Below are 22447 nucleotides of genomic sequence, written 5' to 3'. Positions count from 1 at the left end.
TCAGGGTAGGACTACAGCCAGGCAAAATACAAAATCATCACTGTTAATAATGCCTACTAGGTGGCATGATATAAGCCATGGGACAGGAAGTAGGGTTTGTATCTTGAGTTTCAGAATACAGTGAAATGCATTCCAGGTACAGAAGCATGGTTAAGGCTTCAATATGCAGGGAGGGCTGGCACTGTCATAGCTACAGTTTTAGACAGACTTACTTGCTCCCAAAGGCAAGACAGTTGAGGTAATTCTAGCACGGTGATAATCAGATATGCAACTCACAAAGCAAACTCTGGCAGTTGTGTAGAGAGTGAAATAGAGTTAAAACTAGATCTCTAAAACTAGATTCTCTAAAGCACACTGAAACTGTCAGGGATACCTGTCGAATGTGTATGCCCTGGGCCCCAATCCTGGTGTTTTAAATCCATTTCTCTCAATGTAGAAGCCCTATTATCTTCATTATTTAAAAGTGCTTTTGATGATAAAGTATTATACAGAGTTAAGTCGCAGTAATCAATAAGTCAAATTACAAGTCTAGAAGATTAAGGCTTAAAACTAATCCTAAGTATACTTAATGTTATTAGTTTTTGGTATAATTTTTATTTTATCTACACCCTCTTGTCCAGTAAACACTGTAGTTATTACCATTTTATACCACGTGATAGTTTAAAAGCTATCTCCCAGCCTAGAAACCTTAACGTATCATATAATCTCAAAAGAACTCACACAGAAATCTGACTTCATAAAGTGCATTAGAAGCATGGTTTTATGTTTCTTCCATAAACCTAATAAACTTCTGAAAAACAATCAGTGCCTTTGTTATGAAAGAGGCTCTTAACGTCAGTTTCAAGTATCACCTATTTTCCCAAGCCAATTACAAAGAGAAATAAACGAAGAGAAATAAAATAGTGTAACATCACTGTGCACTGTTTAAGGAATTTTTATTAAAGCAAGAATTTTATAATCCAAATTACGTTTCCTTGCTCAGTTATCAATTCTGTTATTTAAAACAGAAGTGACATTCTGAGCTATTCCACAGTAAAGAATTACAAAATTAAAGAAAGGAATGCTTTAAATTTTTGTACTTTGCTGAAAATTCTTTTTCCCACGGTCTATAAAACATTAATTTGTTTTTATATTTTACTATTTTTTTGTGTTTTTTTTTTGTTGTTTTTAAATCAATAAGTAATCTAGGACTAGCACTATGTTTGCTAGACCTGGCATTTGCTCGGTACATAAGGTTCAAAGTTTCCTTTCCTTTTTTTATTTATTTTATATTTTGCAATGTTTTTTTTCCCATAGTATTTAAGTTTTTCGATGTTTAGGTATTTTTCTTCGGTGAAGCACGAGTTTCTTTTCATGGTCCCTGATCATCTGTAAATGTGGGGGAAAAAGAGATTATGATCATCAAATGTAAGTCACAGAACATAATGATTCCAACCACTAAAAAGAAAGGACCTTTACCTGAGTGACAGAAGTGCTAATTATAGCTATAATGACAGTCATATTTTACAATATATAAACGTATCCAATTAACGCATTGCACACCTTAAATTTACACAGTGTTGTTATGTCAAGTCTCTTAATAAAAACTAATGTAAGAGGACCAATACTGGCACTTGTCAGAATGAAAGCCTTCAGCCAAGTTCAGCCTGTGGAGGGCCTGTCTCTGTAGAGCTCTGTGAACCACAGCCACCCCTGCTCATTCCCAAGCTGCACGGCTGCTCTCACACGGTGGCAGCAGGGCAGAGGAGCCTCAACACGGAACACGACCCGCACAGCCCCAGCTACTTCCTATTCCATAGGGAAGCTTTGTACACACCTGGCTCTAGCTACGTCACCCTATTTCTTGGGGGTAATGAAAGGCAGTATTAAAGGCCAAAAAACAACTTCATCACTGCCACCCAAGAAAATGTATTAAGCTATGAAAGTCCTTCAGCTATCTACACAGGGCCAATCCACGTTACAGCTATTTAACACAAATTACTATGCAAAATGTCTGAAGGGGTCTTGATCTCAAAAATTCAAGTCTATACCAGGGTAACACATAGTTAATTCCTCTGTATTTTTACTTCTCTTTGAAAAACTGAAATGCATTTGGATTAGTGATAAAATGAATTTTTGCTACGTTTCAATACATGCTCAAACTGTGAGAATAAGAAACACGAGGCAGGCTCACTTTAAACAGTTGGAACCCCAGTGGCACTGTTAACTGCTTTCTGGGCAGCCTCTTTTGCTTGGTGGGCTTGGAGTACAGCTACAGCTTCATCAACCTGAAAAAACGAAAACAAACTGGTTCTGAAAAACAATAATTAGAATACAGCTTCAAACCGCCAACCTACAAATGTCCAACAAAGGCAAACTCCTTTCCTCAGATGAAGGTGTTAATGACTGTTATGAAAAAAAAACACATTCCAACTATACATCTGTATCCTTTGGGCTCTATTCCACCACTGTTTTGGAATTATTAACCTCTTGTACTTCCTTCTCCCCACCAAAAATCCCCCAAAGTTCAGAAATATCAGCAAATATCCCTTTCTTCAATACAGATGAGCACAGTTAAGAGTTAATGGATGCTGGAGTTACAGTGACTGGATCTGAAAGCGAGCTCTGTCATTCACTAGCTGCTTTGTGAGCAACTGGGCAAATGATTTAACCTCTCTATGCTTCAGTTTTCCTGTCTATAAAATAGGGATGATAGCACCATAGGTTATTAGGATTTTCAATTAATATTTATAAAGCTCTTAGAACTGTGCATGACTTGTACAGAGAACTTATAAATGTTCTACAAAACATTCTGGAATATGTAATATAAGAAGCTGGTAGGTAAATGATAAATTTAAATTACTTTAGAACGGAGAGACTCTGGAGACTCAAGCATATGAAGAAGTTCTGAATTATCAATCTCCAACAACATGCCAGTGATTTTACCAGCAAGAGTAGGGTGCATGGCTTGAATTAGAGGAAAGAGCCGTTCACCTAGGAACAAAAACATTCAAAAACTCCTTCAATCAAAAAAAAATTTTTTAAGGCATCTACTATAGTAAAACTGGGGTTTATGAACCCTTCGTATACAGCAAATAAATGCGAACCCATAATCCACCATTTCAGATGATCAGTATAAAATGGATTAACATCATACCACAAGGCAATTAATTCTTGAAAGCATCAGTTTGCCAAAAAAAGATGAAATGAAGCTATGTGTTAAATCTGTGCTCAGTCAAAATCAAAGTGGCTTACTCATTTGGTTCAAATTTCAAACTCCTCCTTCAGAAAATGTGGTAGGAACCTGGCAAGTCCTGCCCCATTACCCTGTCCATCAAAGGCAACATTTTAATAGCTTTCCAGACTTTTAATGAGTTAGGCAGACAAACTGCCATGGTAATCATTCATACCAATTCAGATCCTGCCACCCTAGCTGTCATTTTTAGGTGCAAAGGCAGTCCAAGTGTCTTCCTATTTTCTAGTCTCTTACTGTAACTGACCAGGTGGGACAAAGGTACTTACCCAACATTTGCTTCTGCTCTTGAGGAGGGGCAGATGCCAACATGGAAGCAGTCAGAGGCTCCTGACCTTGTACATGAACAGCGGGCTAGAAAGAAAATGGGAAAATTCCTAAGTACAAAAGTAATGGCAAGCACATAGTCATCACTGGAAAATAACCGGATAAAGACTATAATCTAAACATAAACAGGAGAAGCTGAGTGAACCAGAAAATGCAGCCTAAGGCGGCTATTAACACCTAAGTGCTCAAGTATCATAAGCACAGGGATGTTGAATTTTCTTTATCTGGAGTAGTCTTTGGAACCATACTTCTAGTATAATCAACCACAATTTTAGTCCCAGGGGTCAAAAAAGCAGAAAAACGGTAAGCCAAATCTCACAAACTAAACTTTATTTCACCCTTTCTTACAACTATGCCAAATAAAACTCTCAAACCACATACGCAATTCAGGAAGGGAAAATGCTGCTCTAGTTCCTGGAGTACAGCACATATTTTTACATACTAGCCATTAGGGGGACTTCAACAAGATGTTCTAGACAGCTTAAGCTCTCACACATCATACGGCTGTCCTCAAAGTCTTTGCAATCTAGGACTGTCATCTTTATCATAAAGAAGCCATCAAATCCACACCTGCTGCATGGTGACCTGTGGCTGTGCATTAAGATGCTGTTGAGGATTGCGAACTCCCGCCGCGTATTTGTACTGTGGAACGGTGCGAACAGCAGGAGTAGCTGCAGCTGCAGCAGCTGCGGGACGTGGACCCATCGTCTGTGTTGATGTGTTAGCTAAAAAAATAAAAACGTTTTTTGTATTTATCTTTGTATTTCCAATTGGAGACCAACTTTTATGGGAAGGGTTAAGACTCACCAACACGCTGTGTCGACATGACTCGTGGAACCTGTGAGGAAGCTGGTCTCATAGTACTAAATGGTGGTCTAGGAGCGGCTGGGCGGATAGCACCGGGCATATTTTGGAATGCTACATTTAAAGATATGAACACACATTAACTTGGAAAAACTCAGTGTTCATCTTGCCTTTTCAGAGCTGAGATTTGCACAAAAGACTAAAAATGACCAAATATAAACAAGTATATTTTTTAAAAGCTTAGGCTCCTATCTGCCATTTCTTCAGACTTTTATGCCACTTCACATCAGAGCATAAAAATATGAAATGGAGTTGGATGCATTCCCAAACTTGTGATAGAAAGAAAAAAAAAACCAAACTAGCATACATATTATTAGCATTTTAAGATTCTTTCTAAAGAACAAAATGCTAAAGATGCTGAAAATGAACACCCATAACTATAAATTACGGAAAGCAACAGCTAATATACCATTGGATATAACAGCTAATTTGCCTCATGTATGTTTTTTAGTTCAAATACTTTGCAACTTAAAAAAAAAAAAAAAAAGCTTACGATGAGGTCTGGCACCCTGAGCAGTCCAGCGAGGACTTGGTCTTAGTTGAGCAATTTGACTAGGAGGATAGTACGCAGCACGGTTCTGAGTCTGTTGGAAGCAAGCAAATGTTATCAGTCACAGAAAAAGCAGATAATACAACACATTATGCATGTTCAAAATAGTTAACAGGTCCTCACACTCCAGGAGGAGGGCACAGCAACCCACTCCCATATTCTTGCCTGGAGAATCCCATGGACAGAAGAGCCTGGTGGGCTACAGTCCATAGGGTCGCAAAGTCAGACACGACTAAAGTGACTTAATACATAGCATGCACAAAGTATTTTTCAAATCCAATCATAATTCACATCTCAATGTTTTCATCTTAAGACTTTACTCTTTTTTGGGGGGGGAGGGAGGATGACAAAACATTAAAGGTGACCAAACAGGAAAACCTTCATGAGGTTTTTGTCCTTTTCTAGAACCTACCTGTGGGATAGCTGCCATGAAGTAACCTGAAGGAGGTGCTGGCTGGTAGGGGTTGATTACGGGGTTGGGCACAGCTCTTACACTTGCCATCCTCTGCATATACTGGTTAGTGAGGTGAGCCTGGCGCTCTTCTTTGCGCTGAGCTAAAGCTACATACAATGGCTTGGTGGCCACAATTCTACCGTTCATTTCCGTAACTGCTTTAGTGGCTTCTTCTGGGGAGGAGAAACATACAAAACCAAAACCTTTGCTGCGACCACCCTCCATCATAACCTATTGAAAGAAAATTAAAAAACCACACAATTAATGCAATGGAAGGATGAGGCACAAAAACAGTATCAACTAGAGCCACCACCTCACACTTAACCCTGTCAACACTTTCATCTTTTTCCCCACAATTTTCCCATTAATATCCAAATACTAAGGGTAAACTACATGTATGCATTATCCTAGCCAAGCAAAAGTAAAGAGGCAAAGACACAACAGAAACTTTAAGGTTTTTAGATTTTCAATAGTAAGGTTTAATTTCTAAATACATTCAAAGCCTACGAAATTTTAGTAAAAAATTTACAACAATGCAAAATTAAAATCTAACTATTCTAACAAGTCAAGCTGACAAGATGCTTGATTACTCTTTGGGGGTGGGGAGCAGTTGAGTCTCATTTTAAAATTAAAATTTCATTCACAACCGTAAGGGCCATAAATACTGGGGTATAAACAACATTCAGGAAACTTCACAATAACTCCAAAGATTTTTTAAACAAGCAGTAAGGAAATGAACTACTCAGTAGACCTACATGTATGCATGCTATACATCTGTATTAAACATCATGCTGGTGATATCGGAACAAACAAAAGAACAATAAGACAGATTCATGATCTTACTTAAATGTGGAATCAAAACAAAACAAAAAACTGGCCTCAGGGATACAGAGAACAGTTTAGATTGGTGGCTGCCAGAGAGGCAGGGGGCTTGGGGAAACGGATGAAGGTGGTTAAAAAGTACAAACTCCTAGGCATAAAGTCAAAAGGAAGCAATGACTAGGGATGCAATGAATAGGATGTATAGGGACAGTGTGGGCACTATAGTTAATATTTGTTACTTATCTGAAAGTTGCAGAGAGCAGATCTTTAAAGTTACCATTACAAGAAAAAAAACATTTTTAATCTATGGTAATAAATGTTATCTAGTGGTGATCACTCTGCAGTATACACAATTATCAAATAACTATGTTGTACACTTGGATATGTTTTATGTCAATTACATCTCAAAAAGAGTCTCGAAATATAACCATGCAAGTATGGGAACTTGGGATGTTAAGCCTACATTTTAAAACAGTGGGTAAAAGATGGACTTTGGACTATCTAGTATATGATGCAATGGGATAATTCTGAATTAACGTAGAGCTTATAGTCACATCACATTGAAACAATTCCAATTGCCAGATAGATTCTGACTCCGAACAAAAAATGCAAAATACAAGGAAAACCTAAGATGATACAAGAATCCCAAGTCCTAAATGGAACACTTGGAAAAAACATTTGCAATATAAAACAAAGAGCTGACATGATATACATACCCACTAACCAGCTATTTCAACTCTAGGACTTCAGAAATACTGGTATGTATGTGTGCAAAGATATATAAGGATGTTAAGAGTGGTAGGTTTAATACTGTTAACATGCAAGTAACCCAAATGTCCAACAATATGGGCATAGCAGAATAAATTATGGTACACGTATACCATGAATAGCCAGCCCTTAATGAAAAATGAGAAAATGTCTGAGATAAATATGTACCCAGATCTGTAAATAAAAAGACAAATTTCAGAATAGGTATACTATGACTCTGTTTTATAACAAGTTTATATGTACACAGTAAGTATACAAGCATGGAAAATATCTGGGACAGCCAACCAAGTCCTTTGCCAGACTTCAGCATGGAGTTGTCACCTTTCTGTCTTGATCAACATTTTTTCAGCGAGTGTTATCAAATTAACATAATGACCTCCTCTCTCAGAATAAATTCTTGCCAAACTTTTTAATCTCCTTGCCAACAGTGATATAGCGATCCACAAAGGACTTCTTTTTAAAAAGGACTTTTTATAAAGACTCTCCTTTGTAAAACATGCATGCTTCTTCATACATTCAAAATAAATGGATGCACAATACTCCACTTAAATGCTTTTCAGGGAACATAGGCTCAGAGGTTAAAGCATCTGCCCACGATGCGGGAGACCCAGGTTCAATCCCTGGGTAGGGAAGATCCCTGAAGAAGGAAACGGCAACTCACTCCAGTACTCTTGCCTGGAGAATCCCATGGACGGAGGAGCCTGGTAGGCTACAGTCCATGGGGTCACAAAAAGTCGGACATGACTGAGCAACTTCACTTTCACATGGGCACATATTTTTCTCGAATCTTAAAAAAAAAAGATATGTATCAATCATACGCTTTACCTTTGCACTGGTGATTGTGCCAAATGGAGAAAATTCTTTTCGAAGACGTTCATCATCAATACCATCATCAAGATTTTTCACATAAAGGTTAACACCCTTAAAAAAAAAAAAAAATTTGGAAAAAGAAAACCACAGTGGTACTTAAACATACTTCCTATTAGCTTATCCCATGTTTCCTCTCCTTTTCCCGTCTCAAACCCTCCAGTTACCTGGCAGTAACTGAAATGAACATAGAATAGGTTTCCTCACTCCTTAGTTTTACTTGTTCAGTTAAAAAATGAACCTGGTATCTGGTGATCCTATCTTGCTTCATCTGTTCAAATTTGCGCTTAAGTTCTGTCTGTCGTTCCACTTTTTTCTGGGCTCGACCAACATAAATTTGTTTTCCGTTGAGCTCTTTTCCATTCATCTCATCCACAGCCTTACCAAACAAAAACACAAAAATTTTAATTACTAACTTGCACTAAGTTCATTTTTTAACAACAAAAAAATCTGTTAGATGATAAAAGCTAAAGATGGACCCACAACAAAAACTAAACTTTGAGGTTTTAAGACATAATGAAGAAGTGAAGGGAAGTGAAGTTGCTCAGTTGTGTCCGACTCTTTGCGACCCCATGGACCGCAGCCCACCAGGCTCCTCCATCCATGGGATTTTCCATGGGAAGAACACTGGAGCGGGTTGGCATTTCCTTCTCCAGGAGACCTTCCCAACCCAGGGATTGAACCCAGGTCTCCCACACTGTAGGCAGACGCCTTATCATCTGAGCCACCAGGGAAGTCTTAAGACATAATATAGATTTTCAATTTATACTCTCAAAACTAATAAACGAAATACAAGTAATTCACAACAATACATATGGAAAACATGTAGAACAGCCAGCGGTATGCTTGTGTATTTCGATGCAAGAGCAAATCAACTTTATATTCCCCACGGAAAACCCACATTGCCACTGATAATTATATATTAAGTCTTACTTTTTGTGCATCTTCATGCCTTTCAAAGCTTACAAATCCAAAGCCTTTGGATTTTCCACTCTCATCAGTCATTACTTTCACACTTAAGGCAGGTCCTGAAAAAAAATTTAATGATTCAAATATATTCCATACAACATTTAGTTTATACATTTCAAGTTTCAAAAAAGCTGTGCAGAAAATAATATAAAAATGGGGATTAAAAAAAAATCCAAACCTCCAGAAATGTACTCCTCCTCTAACTACCCTCTCCCCTATCATGAGCACTAAACATTCTCTTCAAAGACCCTTTATTTCTTCTAAGAAGCTAAATAAACTCCTTCTCTGAAATATTCCTCCTTCCATCTAATGAGGTATGTTTCAGACAAATGTAAATGACAAAGTTAATTTATTCTTAGCATTTAGTACAAAACAGATACATTGTTCTAAAACTTGATTTTCTTAAGAATTCCTTAAGCCTTGGCCCCCTTGATTTTCAACAGGGAGTAGAGGAAACAAAGGGTTTGACCTTTGGGGAAGACAAAACAGAAGTACCTAGAGATGGCATGTTTCTGAAGACATACTTCTCCCCCACCAATCTGCTCAATAAAATAGACTTAACTGAACTGGGTATTATTTTAGGTAGGTGGGGGAAAAGGTTATACAAAAAAAAAAAAAATCACATCTAATTACAGTGAATCTGCAAGATTTATGGGCACAGATACGACTGTTTAGAGGGTTCAATGTGGCATGACAGCTTGGCAATTGTAAATTATTACATTTCGTAATTCTTTATGATTTGAAATGCTCTTTAAAAAAAAAAACAGGACACCTGTTTAAGTTAACCAGAAAGGAAAGCAAAGTTAAGGGGCAAGCAAAACATCTGCAGGAGTACCCTGTCAGGTTCATCTTTTGATTAGCTACACACTATCTCAAGTGAGACTGGTTACACTTCACTGGAAAATCTGGATCGTTCAAAGTTATTATTTTAAATTGCTCAAACATGATGCTGAGACTGGCCAAATATCCTACAGCTGGCCAGCTTTCCTAACCCATAATTAAAGACTACATTCCAACCTAAGTTGGCTGTGTCACATGCAATGCCTCTGATGAGGTGGGATCTGTTACCGCATAAATCCAGCACAATTTCTTAACATGGCAAAACCTTTTAAAGTCTGTTCCAATTACACAGTCACAACTTACTGTGCTAACGCAAGGCTATTAACCTTTGAACTGGATAGAATTTTATTTATATGCTAGTATAATGGACTATCAGTAGCTTAATCCAAATTAACTACAAAATTTAAGTACCATGAAGTCTCATTTATTTTTAATATATTATCCAAAACTAACAAAATGTGAATATAAAAATTTAATTCAGACACATTACCAAACTTGCCAAAGAGATCCTTAAGGCGCTCATCATCCATGTCTTCTCCAAAATTCTTGATGTAAACATTGGTGAACTCTTTTGCCCTAGCTCCAAGTTCTGCTTCTCGTTCTTTACGAGACTTAAATCTTCCAACAAATCTAATAAAATATGTAAGAACTATAAAATTAGGTTCTACTTTATGAAGTTCAGGTTAATTAAGCCTGATAGGTGATTCTGTAATAGTCACTGCTAATTTCAGAATCACTAATAAAGAGCACACTATAAAACAGAAATAGGGTCTTAAGTGAAAAAATAAAAGCACCAAATATAACAAACCTCCCAACTATAACCACAAAAAAAAGATATTTTTCCTAATATTCTTTTGCTGTCCTTCTAGCTAACCTGGATTAAGATTATATCCAGAAACACAAAGAAATGGAAGTATACACGGAGCAGGCCAGTGAAGAGACAAAACTTTCATCACTGCTGTTCCAACACGGCTTCTTCCACAACAGAAATTTACGCTACTGAATTCTATCCTCATACACCCAACAGCCTGGGACGAATTTCTTTGTGACATTATCAACAAAAGTATTTTAAAAATTAAGGCTTTCTGCAGTGTAACAGTAGTCTGCATGTCACTACAGAATACGAGAATAACATCAAAGTAAAGCGTCTACCCACAATATGGGAGACCCGGGTTCAATCCCTGGGTTAGGAAGATCTCCCGGAGAAGGAAATGGCAACCCACTCCAGCTTGTTAGGCTACCGTCCACAGGATCGCAAAGAGTTGGACACAACTGAGCGACTTCACTTCACTTCAAAGATCCATCTCAGACAATTCCACCCGGAACATGATTGAATATTAGTGTGTCTTTTTGTTTTCTGTGTTTAAGTCTATCTAGCACAATTTCTCTTCAGAGAAGATACCTATGATTTTATTCTCTTAGAATCTCCCTCATCTCCCTCCTCCCACACAGTGGTACTTCTCCATGCAATTAGTTTTATAAGTGTTCTCAATGGGAACATTATTCCATTGTGGCTAGCACAACTTTTTGCTTTTATAAATAACGCCTTAACTTTACAAGACTGTTACTTGTTCTTAGGATTGCACTGTAGAAATCATGGCAGTTCAAAGGTTATACAAATGACCTTAAGTTTATACCTACAAACTGCTTTCCAAAACAGGGTTATATCACTTTATACTCAGAAAACAGCAATAAATCAAGTTCTTGTTTTAATCTAGGCCATCACCAGTGGTAGCCATTTTCTCCTCTAAACCACTGCTGGCTGGCCAAAGATATTTTAATCTGTAAATGCTAGTGATGCTGAATGCTTTCTTCATCTAAAGATGTACTAACTTTAAGAATTATCCTTTGTAAACATTCTTTACACTGAGAAGTTGCTGGTTTTCTGAGACATATGAGGTTCTTTACATATTCCAAATCTTTCCTTAACCATGCAGCTGACAGAACTCAAACAGCTAACACCATGTGCATGAGTCCTCCATGAACAGACTGACCATGCCACCCGCCCCACCTGACACAGATTTAAGAGTGATGTAGCTGACTTCTAAGAACCAAACCCAGTTTGTGTGCCATTACCCCAGTTCACATGGCAACATGAACTCACAGATCACTTACAAGATGACCTCAAGGCTGAATCTGGCCAGATAAGAAAAATCCACTGGCATAGAAGATAAAGAAAATTGAGATTTGTAATTTCTTTGGGCTCATAAAAATCTGTATTTTTACAACCTTTTCTGTAGCAGAAAGTCTTACAGAGGTTTTATCAGTATCATCATTTTTAAAGTTTTCAACTTTTAAGAACAAGTTTACTTCAGAAAAGATAAACCATGAAGACTTCTGATTTATTTCTGATTTATCTTTACACGGAAAAGGGAGTCAAACTGTCACAATTACAATAATTGTAAGAGTAGGCTAAAGAACTCCTGGTGGCTCAAAGAGTAAAGAATCTGCCTGCAAAGCAAGAGACCCGGGTTCGTTGCCTGAGTCATGAAGATCCCTTAAAGGAAATGGCAACCTAATCCAGTTTTCTTGCCCAGAGAACTCCACTGAACAGAGAAGCCTGGCAGGTGACAGTCCACGGGGGGCCACAGAGTTAGGACACAATTGAGCGACTAACAAGGCCGAGTAAAGAGCTACCCTGGGCTCCGAATCTATCCAACCAATCTGTATCCCAGTTTATCTGTCATACCAGCATGTAAAACATAGGCAAATCATTTTAGCCCCAGCTTTGAATGTAAAATGGGCTAATTATTACCTTAAGAATTATGACTAAGTTTCTGCCTGGATTTCTTAGTTTTTCAACTATGCACTTATTTCTGGGAAAGCTTTGTATTTCAGCATACCTAGCTTCTCCTTTTTCTTTTCGGTTTGAATGCTGACCAGCTGTATTAATTCACTGTTATTTGTATGTTACAGTAAATATGGAGGAAAAAAAATTATAAAACCTACCAAGATATGGTTTATTAATTTTCACTCTAGCTGTTACCTCTTTTGAGCACAAATATTTCTTGTAAAATGGATGAATTGATTTTAACTATTAAAAACAGATTTGAAGTATGATCAACTTCATATTTATACTTACACTTTGCGATCATTTAGAAGCATCCCATTCATTTTTTCAATAGCTCTTTCAGCTGCTTCTTGTGTCTCAAAATGCACAAACCCATAACCCTTGGAACCATTTTCATCACAAACCACCTAGGGAAAAGTGTATACCAATTTTTCATTACTTACTATTGATTTAGGATTTTTCCAATGTTCAGATAACTTGTCAGCTACCTAACCTCGGTATTTGGGAAATAAAGATATCCATTAACAGAAAGCACAGTTGCTATCTTAAAGAATAAACAAGTAGCTTCCCCACGGCTCAGTGTGCCTGCAATGCAAAAGAGGTACAGGAGATGGGGGTTTGATCTCTAGGTTAGGAAGATTCCGGGGAGAAAGGGCTGGCAACCCACTCCAGTATTCTTGCCTGAAAAACCGCATGAACAGAGGAGCCTGGCAGGCTATAGTCCAAAGGACTGCAAAGTGTCGGACAAGACTGAGCGACTCAGCACACAGCTACAACCCTGCAATAAGTGTTCAGTTCAGTTGCTCACACTACCCACAACAGCTCCAGAGAAACTCCTAGATATATTTTTACTATTATCACTTAAAAACTTACTCATTTAATTTTCATTTTTATAACCTATTACTATGAGACAAATTCCACCATGGATAGTCTGTTGTTTTGAACTAAGTATTTCGCATGGGGTTCTCTGACCTACACCAGCGTTTCCAATTATTTTCCAAATTAGGTTTCTGATAATCTAGTGAAAGATGACTGTGTGCTCGGTAACAGCAAGCACCTTGTCTTATCCAACTTTCATCTTTGGGGCCTCTTTAGGCTCTGACAAGAGTTAACAGGAAAATGTTGGATCCCACCAAAAAGATACCCCACATCCAAGGGCAAAGGAGAAGCCCAGCAAGAGGGTAGGAGGGGCAAAATCGTGTGCACCAGGACCCAGAGACTGAGCCAGAAATGTGTCTGAGGGGCTCCTGCGGAAGTACGGGTCAGCAGTGGACTGCAGTGGGGCAGGGGCTCTGGATGCAATAAGCCCTTTTAGAGGAGGTCACCATTACCCCCACCACAGAGCCACCAGAACTTACACAGGACTGGGGAAACAGTCTCTGAGAGGGCCCAAACAAAACCTTGTGCACACCAGGACCCAGGAGAAAGGAGCAGTGACTCCACAAGAGACTGACCCAGACTTGCCCATGAGTGTCCAGGAGTCTCCCGTGGAGGTGTGGGTCACTGGTGGCCTGCTGGAGGGTTGGGGGCAGTTCAGCAGTGCATGAGTGTGAGCGTGCATGGGACCTTTTGAAGAAGGTTGCCCATTATCTTCATTACCTCCATCATAGTTTGGCCTCAGATCAAATAGAGAGGGAACACAGCCCTGCTCAATAACAGAAAATTGGATTAAGATTTACTGAGCATGGCCCTGCCCATCAGAACAAGACCCAGTTTCTCCCTCAGTCAGTCTCTCCCATCAGGAAGCTTCCATAAGCCTCTTATCCTTCTCCATCAGAGGGCTGACAGACTGAAAACCACAATCACAGAAAACTAACCAAACTGATCACATGGATCACAGCCTTGTTTAACTCAATGAAACTAAGCCATGCTGTGGCTCACAGGGCCACCCAAGATGGGTCATGATGGAGAGTTCTGACAAAACGTGGTCCACTGGAGAAGGGAATGGCAAACCACTTCAGCATTCTTGCCTTGAGAACCCCATGAACAGTAAGTTATGCTTACTTATCACATTTTTGCTTACCTTACATGAAAGGATGTTACCAAAAGCAGAAAATGTATCATACAGTGCTTTATTATCAATGGATTTATCCAAATTTTTAATGAATATGTTGCCCACTCCACTTTTGCGAAGTGATGGATCACGCTGAGACCACATGATGCGTACTGGCTTGCCCTTTATCACATCAAAATTCATGGTGTCCAAAGCACGCTCCGCTGCAAGAAAGGACATTTTCCAAGTAAATATTATTCAAAATTTTTACAGTCTACTTAATATACTCTACTGTGGAGAGAATAACTGAGCACATGGCCCCTCTACCTCTTTAAACTGAAGATGGCTGGACCTTATACCTGTCAGTCTAGATTTATATCATACAACACAAAGACAAGTATCAAGAAATCCCAAATTTCCCACATGTTAACAGATGACATATTGTTTAGAACTAATATATTTCTGAAGCAATCGCTTCCTTTTATTGCCATGAAATTTAGAAGCGCTTTAGTTCCTAGTTAACTATATAAACAGATTTCCCCTTCACAATCTGCTTGAAAAGCAATATAAAAAGACACTAAAAGCAACTATAGATTATCCACAAGCAGAGCAGTTTACAGATTTTCAAGCATTTTAACTTATTCCCTACTACTTGTTAAAAATGTTTTATTGCTTATTCCTGTCAGTATTACACAAAAACTAGCTCATCTTCTAAAAAAAAGTTTCTGACTTACTGGGGGGATTTCAGTGACTCATGGCACAACTTCCTGCTACCATGTTAAAAAAAAAGGAAAGGTTTTATCCATTCAGAAACATTTGAGTCATGCCTTCAAAAACTAATGTGAAGTTGAGCATCTTTAGCTATTAACAAAATTTTTTAAATAACCTGTTTTACAATAGTCCAACTCACTATTAATACATATAAAACCAATTTTATCTTAAACCATTTACTTAATAACTGATGATTAGTTACTTCTGGATAGTGCTAGAAAATTTCAAAATCTGAGTTCCGAGTCTATGAAGGATCAAATTATGTGCACCTGTACCATTAAAGAAACACTTATTAAAGAAGTTTGGATTCTAAATGGAAAAATATATCCTCTTAAGTAGAAAAGACTAGTTCCTAAAGGGACACACACAATCCATCTGAAGTTCTGAAACATCAATTTTCACAAATGCCATGCTAGTGTTAATTGTAAAGTTAGTGAGAAAACAAATTTTCCGGCCACTTCTTTCTATAAATGAAAATTTCAGTTTCTAGAAGATAGTGACAATCAGCTGTCAGCTCATTTATCAACTGGCCACACCTACTCAGCTCCCCTAGTTTTTTAGCTGACTTTGCTTGAGCTTCTTTTGAATGAGTCACCTTTTCCTGTTAAATTGGAAACTGATCACTTTCAGAAGCTATTACACCGATGTAGCAAAATAAGGGGGGAGTAGAAGGAAGATCACGTATTTTGGAAAGAGAATAATTTGTATACATATAGGAATAAAGTAAACTGAAGATGGAAAAATGCTGCCTTTTCAGTACTGACAGTACAAGTCTACTGGTATAGAAAATAATAGTGAGTGTTCTGTAACCATGGTAACCTGAAGTTCCAACTTTTCAAATCCTAAGAAATTATTTTTTCTGATTTAAAATTGTTAAGTTTAGAAACTATGTTAACAGTCAGTTTCAAAAATTCACATTTCTAGAATTTGTTCATTCAGGTTTTCTCTATCAACCCTTCAGTTTGTGATTATCTGCACTCAAATTACCTTCCCTGATCTTCCATTTAGTGATAAACTTGATCAGAGTTGGGAAGAATCCTTACAGAGGCATTTGGAACTACTGCCTACAGAGCAAAGGGCAGAAAACCTGCACTGCAGTTTTACAACTTGGTGTGGCTCGACAGCCTGTCACCTCCAAATCTCAGTATTAACTTTACCTAGAGAAAAACTGACCAAAAACAATTCCTTAACGAGATCAAAGTTTTAAATTCCACCTTCAAGGCCTTTCCCACAAAAATTAATTCCTTATAATACTTGACATATATTCAAGTAGTCAAGGGAAAAAAGGGCAAAAATGTATCATAAAATTAAGTGAAAATGACTCTTCCAAGTCAATTGATTCAGCTATAAAGAAAAATCTCGGCAACTCATCAGGCCATATACCTATTTGCCAAATATTTGAATTTCTGTGAACTTTATAAAAATATAAAGTTAATCGCATCTTTTTTCTCATATATTCAAACTAATTCCTTACTTTTCACTCATTCCCCATGATGTATGAATATTCTGGACCACTTTTATAAGTAAATCACCACTAGAATACCACGTAAGTATAACGGTCTAGTACACCCTACACTCACAAGCAACATTTTACAGTCAAAATTGGGGACGACATTTTTAAGTAAAATCCTTCAAAACCAGAGACGATTTCAGGAGGTAAAATACAAAAGAAAAAAAAATCGAATTACCAGTACTACGAAACTACTAGATTAAAAAAAATCAAAACTAACTAAATTGCCTGAGAAAACGATGGGTCATCTTCTACATCCCCTCTCCTAACTTGCTGTTACAAGAACTGTCTGAACCCCCAAAGCAACGTCTCGTTGGTAATTTACACTTCTGGAACCGTCAGTCACTCACACGTTAGTGAGAATGGTGGCAGACCAGAGGACGACCACCAGATTAACTTTATTCCAAGTCCCCGCGGCTCCCCTAGGCGACTGGACCCGCGGCAGGGTACAGGCCTCGGGCCTGGGAGGTTACCGGGTTCAACACGTGGTATTTTTCGAGCAACGAAATGCACTTCCTCCCCGTCCTGGGGCGCCGGCAGGAGCCTGGGGGTGGTGGGAGTGCCTCCACCGACTACCGGAGAAGGGGTCTCGGCGCTCGACACCCCCCAGGATCTCGCCGCTACCGGGGGGGGCGCCGCGTGGTGTTAGAACCCAATCTCACCCACCCTCCGGGCGCGTCATCACCCTAAAGTTTGAGCGCTGCTGAGGCCGAGAAAATGGTCGCGGAGAAGGAAGTGGCCGGGCGCGCGAGGGGCGTGCGGCTGCCGGCGGCGCGGGGCCCGGCCGGCGTGGGGATCCGGGGTCCTGACGCCCCAGCCTCGGCCCGCTGGCCTCGGGTTGGGTGACATGCCCTCCCGCCCCCTCCCCCCCGGGCCCGCCGGCCTAGCCCGCCCGCCGCCGCCTGAGCCTCATGGCCGCCCGCCCGCCCGCCCGCCGGGCCCGGCTCTCACCGTCCGCCGGCTGCTGGAAGTTCACATACGCGTAGCCCAAGGAGCGGCGGGTGATCATGTCCCTGCAGACCCGGATGGAGAGGATGGGCCCGGCCGGGCTGAACTTCTCATAGAGCATCGCCTCGGTCACGTCGGGGTGTAGGTCCCCCACGTAGAGCGAGGCCATGGGGTAGCTGGGGGCGCTGGGGTTCATCTCGGCACGGCTGCCTGCAGGGCCACAGGCCGCGCGACCTTTCCCGTCAGAGAAGGGGAGCGAGTGCCGGGGCCGGGGGGCCGGAGCCGGGGGGAGGGGAGCGGGGGCAAGCGCAGAGGGACAAAAATCAACCGGAATCGGGAACTACTCAACGGCCGCAGAACCGGGTCGATCCGCTGCCGCTGGAGGCTTGGCTGCTGGCTGCCGGCTGGGGAGCGAGGGTGGCGGTCTCGGGTCCGGGCAGCGGGAGAAGGCCTCGGTCTCTTGGTTCCTTCTTGGAGCTGCTGCGGGGCCGCGGGCGGGCGGGTCGGTCTCGGCTGCTTCACCGGGTTATTTTATAAAAGAGGAAGGAAAAAAAAATAAAAGTCTCCGGCGGGGGAGACGCGGATTTTTTTGTAAATTTTTTTTGGGGTTTTTTAAAAGATTTTTTTAGATTTTTTTTGGATTTTTTTAATAATAAATGTGTGTTCCGAGCACGGAGCACACACTCCGCACTCTCAGCACTAACCGCCGGGGAGAAGGGGAAGCACCGCCTCCTGCACCCTCTACTTATACCCCCCGCCGCACTCGCCCCGCCCCCCGCGCGTCTGACGCCAGGGCCCTACGCGAGCGTCAGCGCCGGAGCGGGAGGAGACAAGGAGGCGGAGGGGGAGGAGGGAAGAGAAAAACAGGAGGAGAAAAAGAGCAGAGAGGAAGGGAGAGGTGGCGGCGGCGGCGGCGGCGGCTGCTGCTGCGGGTGTTGGGGGTGGGGCTGGGGCGGAGGGGCGGGGCTTCTGCGCACGCGCCGGGGTGTGGGCGGGCCCCGCGCGGCGTAGGGCCCATGGGGGAGGGGAGTGGAGGGGAGAACCGGCTCGCGGGCAGCTCTCTGAGGAGTCGGGTGGGCCGGCCCCTCCTCCCACACACCCTGCCCCACCTCCACCCGGGAGAGGCGTTGAGCCGTCACCAGGGCGGTGGGCGGGGCGCGGGGCTTCCGGGTTTCTCGGCGCTTAACTACCCCCCACGTGCGTCGCCGCCGAGGGCCCGCTTCCCGCCGCAGCCAGTCGTGTTCCACTCGCCCCCACCCCCACCCCCGCCCCCTAGGGCCGCCGGGCCAGAGTGGGCCGGCGTGATTCCCACCAGGCCCAGTTTCCGCAACGTGAGCGAAAAGGAGCCCAGGCTGGCTCCCCGGTTCTCCTACCAGACCGCACTACGAGTCCCAGCGGGCAGCGCCGCCACGCGCCTCGGCCGCGGAAGCGGTGCCTGCTGGGAGCTGGAGTCCTCAACGGCCGCGGTGCTCGCTGACCCCAACCGGCCGCGGGTCCTGGCCGCCCGCTCGGGGACCCACCCACCCCCGCCCCCCGCAACCGTTCCAGCGCTGGACCCGGGTCGTGCTTCCAGTAGAGGACCGGGGAGCGGAGGGGCCTTCGGACTCCCGGTCCTCTCCTTTCCGAGCCCTTAAGACTCTTCCCGTGTATCCCATCTGGGCGCTGTCGTTGGTCAGCGTGATTTTAATTTGGGCAAACTATTTTGAGGTCTTTGTCCGTTTCCCTTTTTAAAGTATCGTGATCACAATTCACTTAAGAGGCTAGGATGGAGTCACTGATTTCGTGCTACTTCTGCCAGCAATTTGAAACTGAGAACAGGACTCCAGAAAAATGTTTTCCTGCAAAGTGCGAGTCTGTCACAGTCGTACATGGCTCCACAGACTTGCAACCAGGCAAAATCAGAAGTAGTCTAAACGAAGTATTAAAAATGTGTACAACAGTTGGTGGAGTTAGTTGGGGGCTTTAATAGGAAGGCTAGCTGTAATGAATCAATTGCAAAAATACCAGTTGATAGGAAAGACATTAAATCAACATACAAATCCCACTTCAAAGTAGTACTGTACTTTACAATTTTTAAAGCTTTAGCATCTTTTATTCTCTACAGCAATCGTGTGGAAGGTGGAGCGAGAAGTAATAATTTTATTTTACTGTTAAGAGAACGGTCTCAAGTTAAATGATTGTCCAATTCATTCTTTAATTCAATAAACTTTAAAGCATGTTAAATATATTTTTGGTTGTGGACTGGGTACTTTATTCTCATTTAATTCAAATTTAAACCTTCAGAATCCCGCATAAGTGCTATTTTGCCCCTATCTTGGTAGGAAGAGGATAATACTGATATTTTGGAAAACAAGTCACCTTATGTAGTTTATTAGGCAAAAGAGCAAGACTCGGGACTGAGGACTGTGCGTTAGGAAGACAGATCTTATCCTAGATGACAAATCACCGTTCACTCTATTAGAACTCTAGTTAAAGTCAGTCCATCCATAGGTTTCTTGAATACCTACCAAGTGCATCTGTATGTGAGGAAGATACTTGAAAGACAAATTTCTTTCCTCAAGAGGCTTCTAATGAGCTCTCTGGTAATCATATAAATATAAGCATTACAGTGAGTACAGTAAACATCCAATCCCAGTGTTTTATCTGGCTGTGATGATTTTCTATTAGATTCTAAATTTGTTTTCTTAAAAAAAAAATGAGGATGGAAATTCCATTGTTTACTTTAAAAGAAAATATGATTTCATTTTAGTATTTAAATTACTGAATTGAGTATAAACAAAAATCAGACGAATGAAAGAAGAGGTACACTCTTTAGAAGAAATGTGAAAGGAAATCACCTCCTATAACTTGGAAATTCGATCACACCAAGAGCTGAAACTACCAAAAAAACATATATAATTGCTAAGAATATCCACACTGCTGGTAGAGAAAGATGAGGGTGCAATTTCTGATGGAGCTCACTGAAACATCATTGTAAGTAATAAAGGTGGGGAAAAAATGGTCTGTTTTGAATCTAGACAATTTTGTCAGAGAGCGGAAACTTTGGCAAGCGCTCTAAAGTGGCTGTGGGTCCTCCAGTCACTAGAAAGGGCTTACTCTCAGGTTTTGCTGCTGCTGCTGCTGCTGCTAAGTGGCGTCAGTCGTGTCTGACTCTGTGCGACCCCACAGACAGCAGCCGAACAGGCTCCTCTGTCCCTGGGATTCTCCAGGCAAGAATACTGGAGTGGGTTGCCATTTCCTTCTCCAATGCATGAAAGTGAAAAGTGAAAGTGAAGTTGCTCAGTCGTGTCCAACTCTCAGCGACCCCATGGACCACAGCCTACCAGGCTCCTCTGTCCATGGGATTCTCCAGGCAAGAGTACTGGAGTGGGTTGCCATTGCCTAGCTGCTGGATTAAATAACTCACAAGACTTCTCTTTGTTATAATCCATTTTGAACAAACAACCTCCCAATTACTAATTGAACCCCCAGGCACCTTGACCCAGGAAAAGATGCTCTAGGTGGTAGACAAAAGTATTTTTGTTATTGGAAAGGTGTATCAGTTCTTTGTAGGTTAGTAAATAACTGGGAATCAAGTTGGTCAGGATTCCTGTGCAGCCATGGTTCTTGACATTCAGTTGGTGTCACTGTCATATTTTAGGGAGCTACAGCTGAGTCTGTACAAGGGAGACTAGAGGCAAAGTCCATCTGTGAGAGGAGGGAGCTAATAGAATCAGGAGGAGACAGAGGCCACCTTAGGAGGAAGAACAGTGGGATCTGGAACTGGAATCAAGAACCTGTTCCCTTGATCCATCATTCACCTCTTTATCTTCAACCAGCTCATTTCTCTCCAATTAGAAACCTGTTTTTCTGATTAAAAGTCAAGACAAATTTTCCCTCAATGACAGATTTCTAATTTACTCTTTTTACAGCAAAGATTTTTATTTCCACTTCCCTTTAATTCCTCAGCATGAGCACTACACTGACTTTCCACACCCGCACCTCCCCAATTATTGCCCTATCAACAGTCACCAATGACCGCCATCTGTCAATCCAATGGACTTTCTTGTCCATACTGTTCCATAGCTGAAGGATCCGACTCTGTTTTCCTCCTCTGTCTCTCTCTTTTTTGCAACACACTCTCTTGGCTTCAGGGAGGTAACTCTCCTGGTTTCTGTCCTGCTCTCACACTCACCCCCTGTCTCCTTATCCCCAACCCCCAACCACCACATTGGGCTGGATGCTCTTCTTCTGGCCTTTACCCTCACCACTCCTCTGCTGCTACATTTCCCACATTATGTTATTGAACAAAATAGTCTGTTCTTAAGCTGTCTCTCCAAAATAAGTTGTAAGCCCCAAAAGAGAGTCTACATGCTAGTTGTGTCTGACTCTGAGACCCTATGGACTGTAGCCTGCCAGACTTCTCCGTTCATGGGGTTCTCCAAGCAAGAATACTGGAGTAGGGGGTCTAGATTCTATTTATCTGTATCGCTAACATGGAGCATGAAGGCTGGCACATTGGAGGTGCTTTTTCCTTTTTTAACCTGACTTCAGGGAGAAGGCCAGACAGGCTTGTAGACTAACCACATAGGTTGGGGGTTAATAGTGAGCTCTCAGTCTGAAGTTCACGTGGGAAGCTAGGTCTGGGTTCAAGTCCAGACCTCGTGGCCTGCCATAGTGCACTACTCCCAAATTCTGCACGCAACTGGAGGGAGTGTTTTCTAACATGGTGGCTTGGTGCTCATCTCCAGTACTAAGCTTG

The 22447-nt window shown here is 41.5% G+C and overlaps 1 protein-coding gene across 2 annotated transcripts; it reads right to left on the bottom strand.

Annotated features, from left to right (window-relative positions):
- Positions 1 to 918: 918 nt before the first annotated feature.
- On the bottom strand, positions 919 to 18832 carry PABPC1 (poly(A) binding protein cytoplasmic 1). 2 transcript variants are annotated; one of them, XM_069600498.1, is made up of 15 exons: positions 17710 to 18832; positions 14508 to 14701; positions 12776 to 12891; positions 10184 to 10323; positions 8818 to 8912; positions 8126 to 8263; positions 7843 to 7938; positions 5386 to 5658; positions 4917 to 5007; positions 4367 to 4477; positions 4130 to 4284; positions 3502 to 3586; positions 2843 to 2973; positions 2174 to 2267; positions 919 to 1368 (listed from the first exon to the last, which is right to left on the bottom strand). In XM_069600498.1, exons 1-14 carry the CDS (start codon positions 17900 to 17902, stop codon positions 2175 to 2177), a joined length of 1911 nt encoding a protein of 636 aa, XP_069456599.1. In that variant the 5' UTR covers positions 17903 to 18832; the 3' UTR covers positions 919 to 1368; position 2174. The 2 variants fall into 2 exon arrangements, with proteins under 2 accessions (XP_069456599.1, XP_069456600.1); XM_069600499.1 differs by lacking the exons at positions 7843 to 7938; positions 8126 to 8263.
- Between the last annotated feature and the right edge of the window lie 3615 nt (positions 18833 to 22447).

The sequence above is a fragment of the Ovis canadensis genome, chromosome 9, assembly GCF_042477335.2.
Source record: "Ovis canadensis isolate MfBH-ARS-UI-01 breed Bighorn chromosome 9, ARS-UI_OviCan_v2, whole genome shotgun sequence".
Lineage (NCBI taxonomy): Eukaryota > Metazoa > Chordata > Mammalia > Artiodactyla > Bovidae > Ovis > Ovis canadensis.
Note: the sequence above shows the minus strand (reverse complement) of the source record. Positions and strands in the feature narration are given on the sequence as shown.